Source organism: Azolla caroliniana, unplaced genomic scaffold, assembly GCF_043228905.1.
Source record: "Azolla caroliniana isolate FFs.n. ecotype wild unplaced genomic scaffold, voAzoCaro1.0.p SCAF_16, whole genome shotgun sequence".
Taxonomy (NCBI): domain Eukaryota; kingdom Viridiplantae; phylum Streptophyta; class Polypodiopsida; order Salviniales; family Salviniaceae; genus Azolla; species Azolla caroliniana.
Genome location: NW_028230451.1, coordinates 3454984 through 3470597, shown reverse-complemented (window position 1 = coordinate 3470597; position 15614 = coordinate 3454984). Strand labels below are relative to the sequence as shown.

General features: G+C 39.2%; 1 protein-coding gene and 1 long non-coding RNA gene across 2 annotated transcripts; one reads left to right on the top strand and one right to left on the bottom strand.

The window, feature by feature from the left end:
- The first annotated feature begins 5339 nt into the window (after nucleotides 1-5339).
- Nucleotides 5340-13815, top strand: NRPB1 (RNA polymerase II large subunit). Its single transcript, XM_087332179.1, has 14 exons — nucleotides 5340-5722; nucleotides 7092-7355; nucleotides 7439-7744; nucleotides 7829-7987; nucleotides 8080-8241; nucleotides 8319-8539; nucleotides 8618-8759; nucleotides 8848-9183; nucleotides 9267-9553; nucleotides 9647-9905; nucleotides 10007-13068; nucleotides 13144-13236; nucleotides 13311-13364; nucleotides 13448-13815. The coding sequence occupies exons 1-14, from the start codon at nucleotides 5639-5641 to the stop codon at nucleotides 13527-13529; spliced, it is 5511 nt and encodes a 1836-aa protein (XP_087188305.1). The 5' UTR covers nucleotides 5340-5638; the 3' UTR covers nucleotides 13530-13815.
- On the bottom strand, nucleotides 13604-14188 carry LOC147853628 (uncharacterized). The gene is made up of 2 exons (XR_015531170.1): nucleotides 14056-14188; nucleotides 13604-14024 (listed from the first exon to the last, which is right to left on the bottom strand). It is a non-coding gene; the product is annotated as an uncharacterized LOC147853628 (long non-coding RNA).
- Between the last annotated feature and the right edge of the window lie 1426 nt (nucleotides 14189-15614).

Here is a 15614-nt window from a genome sequence, read left to right as displayed (position 1 = left end):
AAAAGAAAACATTTACCTTATAATAATGAATACAAAAGTATGGTATTTACCATACTCGTATGAGAATGCACGTATGATACGTATGGTTCATACTATGTGCTAATGTGTGGGCATAGATGTATGTAATTTTATGTATATAATCGTTTTTGTAAGGAAATGCATGTGTATGTGAAGGTATATAGATGGGTATGTAAATTTGTGTGGAAAGTAAGTGTGTGCATTTGTCTCTGTTGAGGAGGAAAAACATCAAAAGGTAATGTTATTGCATGTGTATGGAGTGAAAGGTGCGCAAAGTAGCCTCCGAGCTTTGGTTTCAAGTTTCGACTCAAAGCTCGAGCCCTGATCCTAGCTTTCTCATTGTACTCATTTCCTTGCAAACTCTCACCTTCAAGGGTTGGGAGGTTGAAACATTAGTTGTACTTGTCACCTTCGAGAGTTAGAAGCCAAATCAATTATTGAGCACCTTGAATTACACGACTCAAGTGACCTTCATGTGTTGGGCTAGCTACAAATTCTCAAATTAGAGGGTCCTTCACGTGCCCAGTCTTTGTTGGGTGTTGTGGTTGATTCAGTTATTGGGTAGGAAGACCACTCTCACGTGTTCAATGCAGGACTTAAATAATATGCCCACATGTACTCTTCTCTAACATTATACGTGACTTGTGTGCTTATCTCCTCTTCGCCCAGTGAAAGCACGAATGTGTCAGGTTGCATGGACACTGGGTTGTAGGGCTTGGTGTTACTGATTTGACTCGTGTCATTCAAGAAAATGTTTTCACATGTAATTTCTCCTAAAACTCAAACTGATAATATGAAAATCCCATATGGACTCTCACACAAAAATTCTATGCACTTACACATTGAACAATCAAGTATATACATTTCAACATCGCCTCGTGTGATTTTATGTTATTTCACATGAAGCTCCATGCTTAATGCTTCTATTCTCAATCAAACATAAATCGAATTAGGTTTAATTAATATTTCCTAAGTGCACAAAAAATATTAACAGAAAATACAACAATCCACGGTAACCTAAGACCCTAAGAAACTTGCAACAATATACAATCAAAGGTTAAAATCGTCAACCTCCTTACACGACTCAAGGTGTCTAGATTTTGATATTGAAAAAAAAACGAGAAGATATGGAAAAAATCCTTAAGAATAGGCGCGAAGAGTTTTGATCAACATGTCATCTTTACCGTCACAAATATCCCACGCTCCTATGATATGTGGGTGAAATCATTAATTGACACAATGACTATCAATCACAAAGTACAAGCCTTCAATCACAAAGTGACTATCCCTAACAATGAGCTCACATCCTCCCTTTATAGGTTCCAAGGGCCCAATTACCATAAAAGTAACTTCTAGTGTTGCAAAAGTACCTTTCCCTTTTAGTTTTTATTGTATACCTTAAACCTTCTTCTTATATATTAGTTGTGTACTCTAGAGTCTATATCACCCTTTTCCCATCTATTACCATTAACAATATTTGAACCTTATCGTTCAAGTGGTTAACTCTTAGCGTGCAAATATCATTATTTGTTGGTTTATTAATTTGATCCTTATATCCTTCATGTTTTTTCGATTTATTCTTCAAATGTAACCTTGACCTATTATAAAACTTAGGGCTTAAGCATTTTTCTCCCTTTGCACATGCCACATCACAACATATGCCCTTCAATAGTCATAAAGACTAACCTATATATGAATGAGGTAAACTTATAGGTAAGTGAAAGTGGTCACGTATTACACATGAGAAATGACCTACGTCTTGCAATATTTTCAAGACGATGTCATAAAACCCTTGTATGGGGGATAATTTGTTGGAGCAAGGGTAACCTATATTTTAACCTAATCCCTTAACACCTTATAAAATTGTCTTACATAATGACTAGAAGAAACAATATGAATGTTTCCATTATCACAAAAACTCAAAGACACGACAAGATAGTACACAAGTTCACTGCATGATGTTGAAGCTTCACTAGTCACAATAGTAGGTGCAAGATGTTTACAAGTGCTCTCTCTTACCAGGGCACAACACATTGTCATTCATACAAAATCCTAAGTTCCTAATGGATATACTTGGGCTTAGAGGGTCCAGACTAGGCTAACCCGATCTGCCTTTCTCTCTAATGCATTCTATTTACATCAATCTCTTATTAAATACCAACATATGGTGGGGATTTTGCAAATTACATAAAAGTGCATATACATCAACACACTATGTGCACACCCACCTAGTGTAGGGATCTACATTTCAATGACATGGGAGCAATAGAACTCCATTCATATCTTGCTAATGACCATGTATTACAATCATTTATACACACTCTAAACACATGATTTTGGCCTCAACTAGTAATCAATCAACAATCCAACTAACTAGTGATTAATTATCACAATCCCTAACCACTAGTTCTACGATTCATTAACAACCACCACTATTGAGAATCTCTTGTTGAGTAACTACCACATACTACACTTTCCTTCCTTTCCAAGGGCATCATATTGACATTCATACCAAGGAACAAGAGACAAAAATGAAGAGAGAGAACTTTGGATTTCTAATCCACCATGGAATAATTGCTTAAGGATAGGATTGTTTTAGTTGGGATTACAAACATCTAACTATGGATTTGAGTAAAGAACTTGGTTGGGCTTTGTAATCTACCACGGAACATGGAGCACAATATGTAATTTTGCTTAGCGATAGGATTAATTTAATTGAGACTATAAAACATCTAACTATGGCTTCAGTAGATGTTTGGTGCAACATAACGTACATGTTCGGTATTTGTCTACTTAATCGAGACACCTTATATGTTTCTTATGGAGTAAATATCTATTTAATCTATACAATCATATTTCTCACACAGTGTCATAAGTCTTTATGGGTTTGTGCCATGTCCCATGATCATTGGTTTCCCACTTATCATACCCTTGAACCGTTAAAAGTAACTTTAGAATTAGTCCATAAGGTTACGTCAGCAACATAGAAGCGAGTGACACATGTTTGAGCGAGGGAGAGGAGGCAATTCATCATGTAATATTAGTTCACTATGTCAATATGCTCAAGAGTGTTTAAAACACTCTCTTGCACGCCTTGAAGACAATTGGGCATTACCTACCCAAGCCTTGACACAATGAATTAACGAGGAATCTCTAATTGTAGGTTAAATCGGTGAGAACCCATTGAATTTAACGCCTCGTGTACATCCCATGGGGTAACAAGAACCACAAGTCATTCACTCATGTTTTGTTCATTTGCCATAATTTGAGAGGTTCATTGTAGTTGCTTTCTGTTATCCTGTGGTTTGTGATGGTGGTCTCTAATATAGTCACCGCTTTACTAAGCAAACACCACCTAACAAACTAGCCACTAGAAACTAACTACTATACTCCTATCATTACCATTGAATTCCTAATCCCAATGCACATTATGTCAAGGGTGTTTTGTCTTCCGCATAATGTCCTAAAAGCTACTTCATACGAATGGAAGGAGAGATGACGATATCACATTTCTCTTTCTTATCTAGATGTTGCCCCAATTCGAGCAACCTCAATTTGAAACAAATCATCAAGATTTGTGTGTTTTGCCATTGACGTGACCCCCTCTTAGATTTTTGGTTTGTTCATTTGATGATACTATTCTATGTCAGAGTGTATGGGGTTGTCATATATTGTCAAATTTCTTCCTCTTTATGAAGATTCCATAATGCTTTGGAATTCTACTTCCCACCGTTATCTAGTTAGGAGCCTTCATCCTTAGACCTTTCTCATAATCCACATCAGGCAATCTCATCTCGAAGTAGGAGTTCTCATCCTTTGTCTTCAAGGGTGCATTCCTTGTGTTTGCTCGACAAAGGTCATGAAAAAGCATGCTCCACCTAGCTATCACATGAACATCAATCCACATGTATTGATGTATAAAATTCATGTGACATTGTAGTGGCCTCCACACGTACCTTGGATGTCCTCTATCTACTTCATAAACAAACAATATCTCAAAAGAAATCCATGTTGGTATAAGAATATATGGTTTGGCGCTAGTAACATTCGATCAAATTTCTCCTCAATTAATAATTCATCATTCACTTTTGTTGAAACTTCTCTGAGGGAGCTTTTTCTTTTTTAACAAGTGAAACTTCTTTTAGTGTTGGTCAACAAGCGATCTTTTTTAACAATGTTGCACAACACATATCGTTCGCAACAATTATCTTTGTCCTCATGTATCCCTCCCGTAATTCTTGGGCGATCAAGGGATTACTACACACTGTGTACCTTGAACAAGGTACATTGGAGTGAGTTTTACTTTCAAATGGTTTGACATCAATAACGACGATATTTGGGCATTTGAGAAACGAGGAACAATTTCAAGAGTAATTTGGAAGTTTTCTCAAATGAATAATGTTGTATTCGGTAAAATTAAGAGGATATATATGGATTAAGAGAGTGGCAAGAAAACTGGGTTTTGAACCCAATAGATAGTGATAGTGGTGTTACAACTTACCACTAGGGTAAGCTAAGTACAAAAAAAAAAATGTGAGAGAGAGAGAGAGAGAAAGAAAGAAAGAAAGATATATTAACGTCCTCTAAGGCCAAATTTAGAGAGAGAGAGAGAGAGAGAGAGAGAGAGGGATCTTTAGAGGTCAAATATGACCGACCTATGAGACTGGAAACATTGCAACTTACCATTAGGGTAAGTTAATTACAATAGAGAGAGAGAGAGAGAGAGAGAGAGAGCTTGAGTACAACTATTATTCGGCTCAGAGTTCCTCGAAAGATCATTGGAGCCAGAAAATGTTCATGATGCATAAACTCCAACCCAATATGTCAATGCAGTCTATTGCTACAGAAGCCAAAAGGTGTTGTTGCAGGGAAGGTGGGGGGGGGGGGGGGTGCGAATATGGAGATAGAGAGTTTCGGTATCACGTGAGGGCACATGGGGGCCAAACCAGGCAGGACATGCGCGATAAGACGGGAGGATACGAGAGCCAGAGGCAGCGGACATTAGGTGGACGACGAGACGATGGATGATAACGGACAAGTGTGAAACCGGCCAACGGTCCAACCCATCTCTCTCTCTCTCTCTCTCTCTCTTTCTCTCTTTCTCTCTCTATATGTCTATATAAAATGCAGGGAGCACCCCATTTCAAGCCTTTTTAGAAGTCCTGCTCCCGGAAGGGATCTCCCTCCTCTGAAAACCCTAAAACGCCATTTCGTTTCTCTGTCTCTGTCTCTGTCTCTCTGCCTCCCGTCTCGGTGGCCACGCACCATCGCATATGTCCAGATGCAAACGCACGGAAGCACTGCCCTTCTCTTTCTTACCCTGTCCTGTGTCTTGAGCTCAAACTGTCACCACTCTTTCAAACTCCAATTCTGCTGTGAAGGCAGAAAGTGAAAAAGAAGGAAGACAGAAGGTGGAGGATTGATCAAAACAAAGAAGACGAGGTAATCAGCGGTAGTTGCAGTCAAACAAACTCATCAATAGTTACAGTAATAGTAGTAGTAGTAGTAAGAAGAAGAAGAAGAAGAAGAAGAAGAAGAAGAAAAGAGTCTGTTTCTATAATAAATATTCTTCCAGCTCACTGGTACAGAAAAAACAGGTGGCCAAAAGGAAGAGCTCACCATGGATCAGAGGTTTCCTTATTCACCTGCTGAACTGGCCAAAGTAAAAGTGGTCCAATTCGGCATTATGAGCCCGGATGAAATCGTAAGATCATCTTTTTGTTTACGTTTCATTGCCTTAGCAGTAAATTGTTCAGAGAGGACATAGAAAAACTCGGGCTTTCAATGTTACATGTCTATTTTACTTGTAAGATGTGCTGCAAGGATATGGAAAGGCTTGCCAATCATACATAGTATTCATGACAGTATATTCTTATCTCTCAAATATTCCGCATATTATAGTACATAACCTAAGGAAACAAATTATAAAAAAAGGATGACAAGCTAAAATATATCAGAGTTATTCTTCTATGGATTCTTGGTGGAACTGAACTAAGACAACATATCTCACTAGGATCTTGGTTTATTTATTCACTTGGTTTATGCAATAAACATTGTTTCGCATTGCAATTCAAACATGAATGAGCACATATAGAACCATACTGTAAAACATAAGAAACATTCACAGTGAAGCATAATCTGTTTAAAAAAATGTTTGCTCGAGCTTTTTCCTTCCAGTTTCAGCAGTGATTGCTGTTTTCTGTTGTATCTCAAAATGAAGGAACCTGTACTACAAAGTGAAGTTTCGTTGTTGGGACAACTAGACATTTCTTATGTTAATGTTTTCCAACCACACTTCAAACTTAATTTCTGAAACAATTCTGAAGCCTATTAAGGCATACAATTTTATCATTGTGAGGCTCTTTGGGTTTTACAGTTTTAACATTCCAATTGCAAAGGAACTTACTTCACCATTTGAAAACACATGCCTTCTGGTAAACTTTAGTTTCTATGAAGCTTCATTATGGGATCTTGATTCAATCTTTTCCATTTTGGTTTCTTTGTTATGGAAATTTTCACAATCTTTTCCATTTTGGTCTCTGCATTGAATTTCCTTTGAATTGCCACTCAAATGAGAAGGAACCTTCTCTGTAAACCTAACTTTGGTTGTTTGAGCATCTAGAACGAAAACTTTGTGTTTAGCTGGAAACTTGAAGCAAGATCGAACTTTATTATGTCCAAAGATTTAACATATTCTTAGTTGGTCTTTTTCAGTTTGCTTTCTGCAGTGCTTACTCTTTTGAATTGCCGAAGAAAAGTAGGCCTGCATTATGGGAACATTTCTGAGCATTTTGTGTAATAGCACTGAATTCTGGAAACAAATGACCCTTCGCAGTATCCGTAAAGTGTGTGCACTCAGTTTAACTTTATTAATACAAATGAATGTGCCAGACCCTTAGTTTTTCTTTTCCACTAGAGTTTTCTCCTGTCATCATTGTTTAGCATTACAGGTTAAACATGTTAGCTGTACTGAAGAGAACTAGAAATTTACTATGTAGATACTTTGGAGCTATTTATTATTACTTAACACTGAATTGTAAGTTCTTTTTTGACTCCAAATATTTTATTCACAGAGGCAAATGTCAGTGATCAAGATTGAAAGCAGTGAAACGTATGATCGGGGAAAGCCAAAACCTGGTGGTCTTAGTGATCCACGTCTGGGAACTATTGATCGTCAGATGAAATGTGAAACCTGTGCCGGAAGCATGGCTGAGTGCCCTGGACATTTTGGTCACTTGGAGTTGGCAAAACCTATGTTCCATATTGGGTTTTTAAAAACAATCCTGATAATTTTGCGATGTGTGTGCTATAATTGCTCTCGGCTTCTTGCTGATGAGGTACACATTTTCGGCTTTATATTGTTCTTTTTAACATCATATCACCTCAATTAATATAGATTCTGGACTCACATTATTGACAGGAGGATCATCGATTTAAACTTGCAAAGAAAGTTAGAAACCCAAAGCATCGGCTTCGAAGAGTTCTTGATTGCTGTAAGAGCAAACAGAAATGTGAAGGAGGGGATGACATTGATGAAGAGCAGGCACATGATGAGGAAATGGAGAAGAAGAAAAAACATGGAGGTTGTGGCTATCAGCAACCAAAAATATATATAGATGGGATGAAGATAATGGCAGAATTTAAACCCAGTAAAAAGAAAGCAGATGAACAAGAGCAATATCTACCGGAACCGGTTGAGAGGAAGCAGCAACTTACTGCAGAGAAAGTAAGGGTAGCTTCTTATATGGTTTATGACACTTCACATCTTTTTTGTTCTGAGTGTTCAGGTTTGTTTATTGTGTATGTTTAGGTTCTTGGTATCTTGAAGCAAATCAGTGATGAAGATTGTTCACTTATGGGGTTCAATCCCAAATATGCTCGGCCAGATTGGATGGTTCTTCAAGTACTTCCGGTTCCCCCTCCACCTGTGAGACCCTCTGTTATGATGGATACATCTGCACGTAGTGAGGTATGTTTCTCTAAGGAATAATTATGCAGACTTTTGCAAAATTGTGTTTTGGCAAATCCGCCTCATTCTTTGTTTTCTTTTATCTTACATAGGATGACTTGACACATCAACTGGCAATGATCATTCGCCATAACAACAATCTGAAGCGTCAAGAACAGAATGGAGCTCCAACCCACATAATTAATGAGTTTGCACAGCTTTTGCAGTTCCACATTGCCACGTATTTTGACAATGATCTGCCTGGCCAACCAAGGGTATATTACCAAGAAGTTTGGCACATAAATCTTATCTTTCTTTTGTACTGGATAAATTCTAACAGTTAAATTTTCAGGCAACACAAAGATCTGGCAGACCAATAAAATCTATCTGCCAGCGATTGAAGGCAAAGGAAGGACGGATTAGAGGAAATCTGATGGGCAAGCGTGTTGACTTTTCTGCCCGTACTGTCATTACACCAGATCCAAACATCAATATCGATGAGTTAGGAGTCCCTTGGAGTATTGCTTTGAATCTGACATATCCAGAAACTGTGACTCCGTATAACATGGAAAGGTAGCGTCCCTGGGGCTTCTTTCTCGGTGCAAGTTCCTTTGTGTGCGTACTTTTTCATGGTTTAATTTATGTTTTTAGGTTAAAAGAACTTGTAGAATATGGACCACATCCTCCCCCTGGTAAGACAGGTGCCAAATATATCATACGTGAAGATGGCCAGCGCCTCGATCTCCGCTTTCTAAAGAAAAGTAGTGATCGCCATTTGGCACATGGATACAAGGTATTGAATGGACTGACTGAAGTTGGATGTGGTTGAGTAGGAAAGCTGTTCTTGTTTGCTGACCTGTATATTCTGGGGGATTTTGTAGGTGGAGAGGCACTTGAATGATGGAGATTTTGTGTTGTTCAACCGGCAACCAAGTTTACATAAGATGTCTATAATGGGGCATAAAATTCGTATAATGCCCTATTCTACATTCAGACTCAATCTATCTGTTACATCACCATATAATGCTGATTTTGACGGAGATGAGATGAATATGCATGTGCCACAGTCCTTTGAGACAAGGGCTGAGGTTCTGGAGCTGATGATGGTTCCTAAGTGTATTGTGTCTCCTCAGGCAAATCGTCCAGTTATAGGAATTGTGCAAGATACGCTTTTGGGATGTAGGAAAGTAACAAAGAGAGACACATTTATTGAAAAGGTTTGATGATTGTCTGATATAAGTGAATGCATTTTAATATGATGCTTTTGACAAAGGGCTATGCTGAGTTTTGTGCTATGTAGGACGTGTTCATGAACATTCTGATGTGGTGGGAAGATTTTGATGGAAAAATTCCTGCTCCAACAATATTGAAACCAAGACCACTATGGGCTGGAAAGCAACTTTTTAGTCTCATCATACCTAAGCAAATCAATTTGATACGCCAAGCTGCATGGCATGATGATACAGAGGCTTCAGACTTTTCACCTGGAGATACAATTGTTAGGATAGAAAGAGGAGAACTAATTGCTGGGACAGTTTGCAAAAAAACTCTTGGCACATCTTGTGGCAGTCTTATCCACGTGATCTGGTATGCCACTTACATTAATTTCTTCTACTTATGCCTTGGGAATTAAATAAGAGAAAGAGACAGAAGTCATGTTTCATTCTTTATTTTGACCAGGGAAGAAGTTGGACCTGATGCTGCACGCAAGTTCCTTGGACACACCCAGTGGCTTGTTAATTACTGGTTACTTCAGTATGGGTTCAGCATAGGAATTGGTGACACCATTGCTGATGCTGCGACAATGGAAAAGATCAATGAAACGATCACCAAAGCAAAGGCTGAGGTGAAAGAGCTCATTCGAATGGCACTGGAGAAGCAGCTGGAGGCAGAGCCAGGAAGGACAACGATGGAGTCTTTTGAGAATAGAGTTAATCAGGTATAAATCAGTGTACACCTTCACTAACAAATTTTAGACCTTATATTGCTATGACTCTCAAGATATTCCTGAACTTGTCTCTGAATTATTGTCTTTTAAAGGTGTTAAACAAAGCTCGTGACGATGCTGGTAGTAGTGCTCAGCGCAGCTTGTCTGAGAGTAACAATGTGAAGGCCATGGTTACAGCTGGGTCAAAGGGCTCTTTCATCAATATTTCCCAGATGATTGCTTGTGTTGGACAGCAGAATGTTGAAGGGAAACGTATTCCTTATGGATTTGTTGGTCGTACTCTTCCACATTTTAAAAAGGATGATTATGGTCCTGAAAGTCGTGGATTTGTGGAAAATTCCTATCTTAGGGGTTTGACTCCGCAGGAGTTCTTTTTCCATGCTATGGGAGGTAGGGAAGGTCTAATTGATACAGCTGTCAAGACCTCAGAGACAGGTTATATCCAGCGAAGGTTAGTCAAAGCTATGGAGGATGTGATGGTGAAATATGATGGTACGGTTCGCAATTCTCTCGGAGATGTTATTCAATTTCTTTATGGTGAAGATGGCATGGATTCTGTTTGGATAGAATCGCAGAAAGTGGATTCTATCAAGATGAAGAAGAGAGATTTCGACAGAAGTTACAAGTTTGAGATTGATTCTGACAACTGGAACCCTGATTACATGTTGCCAGAGCATGTTGAAGACTTGAAAACTATTCAAGAATTTCGAAATGTTTTTGATGCAGAGGTCCAGAAATTAGAAGCAGACAGAAGGCAACTGTGTACTGAGATTGCACCCTCTGGGGATAATTCATGGCCTTTACCTGTGAATCTGAAGAGGCTCATCTGGAATGCCCAGAAAATATTCAAAGTTGATTTCAAAAGGCCCTCAGACATGCATCCTATGGAGATAGTAGAGGCAGTGGATAAACTTCAGGAAAGACTCAAAGTTGTTCCTGGGGAGGACCACCTTAGTGTGGAGGCACAAAAAAATGCAACCTTGTTTTTTAACTGTATGCTTCGCAGTACTCTTGCTAGTAAGAGGGTCTTGAAGGAGTACAGGCTTACAAAGGAAGCATTTGAGTGGGTAATTGGTGAGATTGAGACTCGTTTCTTACAATCATTGGTTGCTCCTGGGGAAATGATTGGATGTGTTGCTGCCCAATCCATTGGTGAGCCAGCCACGCAGATGACTTTAAATACATTTCATTATGCTGGTGTTAGTGCAAAGAATGTCACGCTTGGTGTTCCTCGGTTAAGGGAGATCATCAATGTTGCTAAAAAGATAAAAACTCCTTCACTGTCTGTGTACTTGAAACCTGATATTAATAAGGTGAAAGAAAGGGCAAAAAATGTTCAGTGTGCACTTGAATATACAACCTTGCGGAGTGTGACACAGGCTACAGAAATTTGGTACGATCCAGATCCCATGAGTACCATTATTGAAGAAGACGTGGAGTTTGTCAGATCATACTATGAGATGCCTGATGAGGAGGTGTCACCAGAGAAAATATCTCCATGGCTACTTCGCATAGAACTGAACCGAGAAATGATGGTTGATAAGAAATTGAGTATGGCGGATATTGCAGAAAAAATCAATCTAGAATTTGATGATGATTTGACATGCATATTTAATGATGATAATGCTGAGAAGCTCATCTTGCGTATTCGTATCATGAATGATGAGGCTCCAAAGGGAGAAGTGACTGATCAGTCCGAGGATGATGTCTTTTTGAAAAGAATTGAGAGCAACATGCTCACTGAAATGGCACTGAGAGGCATTCCTGATATTCATAAAGTGTTCATCAAATCATCAAAATCAAATAAATTTGATGAAATTGAGGGTTTTAAACCAGATACAGAGTGGATGCTTGATACAGAAGGTGTGAATATGCTGGCAGTGATGACACATGAAGATGTTGATGCCACTAGGACTATCAGTAATCATTTGATAGAAGTTATTGAGGTGTTGGGCATTGAGGCTGTGAGGCAATCACTCCTTAGTGAGCTTCGAGCTGTCATTTCTTTTGATGGGTCCTATGTGAATTACAGGCATTTGGCAATTCTCTGTGATGTTATGACATACAGAGGCCATCTAATGGCCATAACAAGGCATGGAATTAATCGTAATGACACAGGTCCTATGATGCGCTGTTCTTTTGAGGAGACTGTAGATATTCTTCTAGATGCTGCAGCATTTGCAGAGGCTGATTATCTTCGAGGAGTAACAGAGAATATAATGCTTGGGCAATTGGCCCCTATTGGTACTGGTGATCACGGTTTGCTTCTTAATGAAGAGATGCTGAAGCAAGCGATAGAGTTACAACTTCCGAGCTACATGGATGGCTTAGATTTTGGCATGACTCCATCAAGATCGCCTGTGAGTAGGTCTCCTACACATGACATGATGATGTCACCGAGCTACTTGATGAGTCCAAATGCACGTGCATCACCAATATCTGATGCACAATTCTCCCCATATGTGGGATTAACATTCTCTCCATCAGCTTCTCCAGGCTATAGCCCATTGTCTCCTGGTTACTCTCCACAATCCCCTGCATATAGTCCATCATCTCCTGGATATAGTCCAGCATCACCAGGGTATAGTCCAGCATCTCCAGGTTATAGTCCTCAGTCACCTGCCTACAGCCCATCTTCTCCGGGATATAGCCCAACTAGTCCCTCATATTCACCAACTAGTCCTTCTTATTCACCTACGAGTCCATCCTACTCACCAACAAGTCCATCCTACTCACCCACATCTCCTAGCTATAGCCCAACTTCTCCGAGCTATAGCCCGACATCACCGAGTTACAGTCCCACTTCACCTGCCTATAGTCCTACCTCTCCTAGCTATAGTCCAACTTCTCCCAGTTATAGTCCAACTTCACCTAGCTATAGTCCGACCTCACCAAGCTATAGCCCAAGTTCTCCAACCTATAGTCCCACTTCACCTGCATACAGCCCAACGTCTCCGAGCTATAGCCCAACCTCACCGAGCTATAGTCCAACATCCCCTGCATATAGCCCAACGTCTCCGAGCTACAGTCCAACCTCGCCTGCTTATAGTCCTACCTCACCAAGCTATAGTCCTACTTCTCCAGCGTATTCTCTGAGCAGTCCTCGATACTCACCGTCAAACCCATCCTACAGCCCAACATCTCCAAGTTACAGGTGAATTGAGTGTGTAATTATGATATAAACAAATGATTGCTTTTGTATCTAAGATTGATGTTTCTATGTCTGTAGCCCAACATCTCTGTCATATTCTCCTACTTCACCATCTTATCAACCAACAAGCCCGTCATACAGTCCAGGGTCTCCTAGCTATTCTCCAACCAGGTATGTGCATTTTTGCATGCCTTTGTGGTAAAATCATTGCTTACATGACTGATTAATTCTTGTTGTAATTGCAGCCCCTCATATTCCCCTACTAGCCCGGCATACAGTCCAACATCTCCACAATACAGGTAAATGCTATAAATAATTCCTATTTTTGAGTTAGTGATCAATATCCACTGTATCCCTCACAGCTTTGTTTTCTTATATGTAGTCCTAGTGGAAGTTACTCACCTACAGCTCCTGGCTATTCTCCTTCATCAAGCCAGTACACTCCAACAGGAAGCACCAGATAAATGAGATTGAGAGCTATATTAATGAACAAACATACTTGTTATAGACAAGCAGGGGATTCTTTTCGTGACTCATGGATTTTACCTAGTGAGTCTTCGTTGTATTCTGCTAATGCGGGGTATTCCGTTGCATTTGTAACTTGATGTGGATTTTCTGTTTACAAGTTGCAATTTGCAAATGAAGGGATCTATATACAGTTGATCCACTCGTGTTGCTGTCACATGAGAGCATGCAAGGTTGTGGATTTAATGTAAATACATCTAATGTTGCGAGTCCTTTTGTTGTGGTGGTGCTTCCGTATACAAGTTCTCGTTGTCTTTTCGGAACTGTCAAATGGCAGATTGTATTTTGTTGAGGAGTTTGATCTACTTAACAAGGAATTGTTAAGCATAAGACGCAGTTGGATATGTTGATTTTCTCTGCCTTAGCCTTACAGAAGGATCACTTTCTTACTAGTATTAATTTACTGGATAGACAAGATCAGTAACAGCAGCAGACTTAACCTTTCGAGCATCTTGATGCTGTTACTACCGCCCAAGAATCTAGATGCTGTTACTACCTTCCAAGCATCGTGATGGGCTTTCATTAAATATTTATTGCACTGTTTCTGCAATGGAGAAATTTCATTTGAAAGTTTTTACATGTTGATGGTGTAATCTTAATGAACTGTCATGGATATAAATTTGACGGGCTACTATGGGGATCACGATTATCATCTAAAATGCTTTTGGTTGCTATAGCACCCCATGTGTTTTATAATCTTCAGATCGTTGTATAATATTTGCTATATCAATAGTTGCCTTGTATAATATAACATTTGGTCTGAAATTTATTTTCGTCTTGTGCCTGGCCTAGACATTCCTTTTGTAAGTGTGCTTGTACTGTGTATGAACGAGCTACATTGTGTTCTGACTTTAGCTCTGAAGAGCTTGGTTATGGATGTAAAGTTAGAAGAGACAATGGTGAAAGAATATCAATAATTCATTGAGAAAGAGAGGAAAGGGTGTGGCAGTAAGAACTTCTGTTACAGAAATGATGGAAACTTTCCATCTAGAATTTCATGAGATTTAATGTACAACCTATTGGCACCACTCTACCAGCTGGCAATGTCATATTGTCTTGTTCAATAATCTGGGTAGTGGTGATTAGAGGAACTTGAATAATGCTAACTTGTCTTAGAAGTTTGTCCATGTTGGTGTGGCAGTGCACTAGCAAACCCAGATTGTATTATTTTTGGTAGTAACTTGTAGTCATTATCAACCGTAACCTCAAAGCTGTTCTTGCCTCAAAGTCATGTATTCATTATGACCTCACCAGTTTGTGGACGATATCTTGTATATCCTGGCCTTGGCAACTATGCTTATATATTACTCATTCACAGGGTTAACCAATTCTTACTCGTTCATGTTCTACCAGCCAATAGAATGATTAGGTCATTGCGATTTCCACATGCAGATTAAGCATGAATGGCAGGCGATTTATTTCCCGATCGAACTCATGACTTTTGTCCCTGTATTATAATGGTTTCATTGAATATTATAGAGTGCCTTCACGTAGTAAAGTGGGACTAGAAGTACACAGTAACCTAAGCCACACCATTACTGACGGGGCTTGGCTCCTGAACTTTGCATGAGATATAGGCCTCACACAGCTCTTCCTGTCATGCTGGCTTACGCATCCATGTTCCACAAGCCAATATAAGGTGAGCCGGTATTAAGATCAGTTTCAGAATTAGTGATAGAGCATAATGATTGAAACTAGTTCATTTAGTTCAAGCTTACAAGTTGAAGGCTACAATTCCACAGCATTATGTAAATGAAGTTGCTTGAATAAATGAAGGGGTGGTTTAATTTTCTACTCAATCAATAAGGTTATATCTCTCAATTGTCTATTTGATTTCATTTATCTTTATAAAGAAAGCCCCTTCAAGATTTTAGGGCCATACAAATTATTCATTTTCATCGATGCCAACAAAGAGCACAGCATAATGAGTTGATTAAGGTTATGCAACAAATGAACACACGATTGAGTTCTCGTTCTGACTGATGCTAATATAATTGGAACCGCACTACCACCATAACAAGATG

Bases quoted from the DNA above. Each gene is read 5' to 3' on its own strand.
- NRPB1 (XM_087332179.1), top strand. From the start codon at position 5,639: ATGGATCAGAGGTTTCCTTATTCACCTGCTGAACTGGCCAAAGTAAAA. The intron at 9,184-9,266 runs GTTTGATGATTG...TGTGCTATGTAG, and splicing joins GAGACACATTTATTGAAAAG to GACGTGTTCATGAACATTCT. The intron at 13,069-13,143 runs GTGAATTGAGTG...CTATGTCTGTAG, and splicing joins CCAACATCTCCAAGTTACAG to CCCAACATCTCTGTCATATT.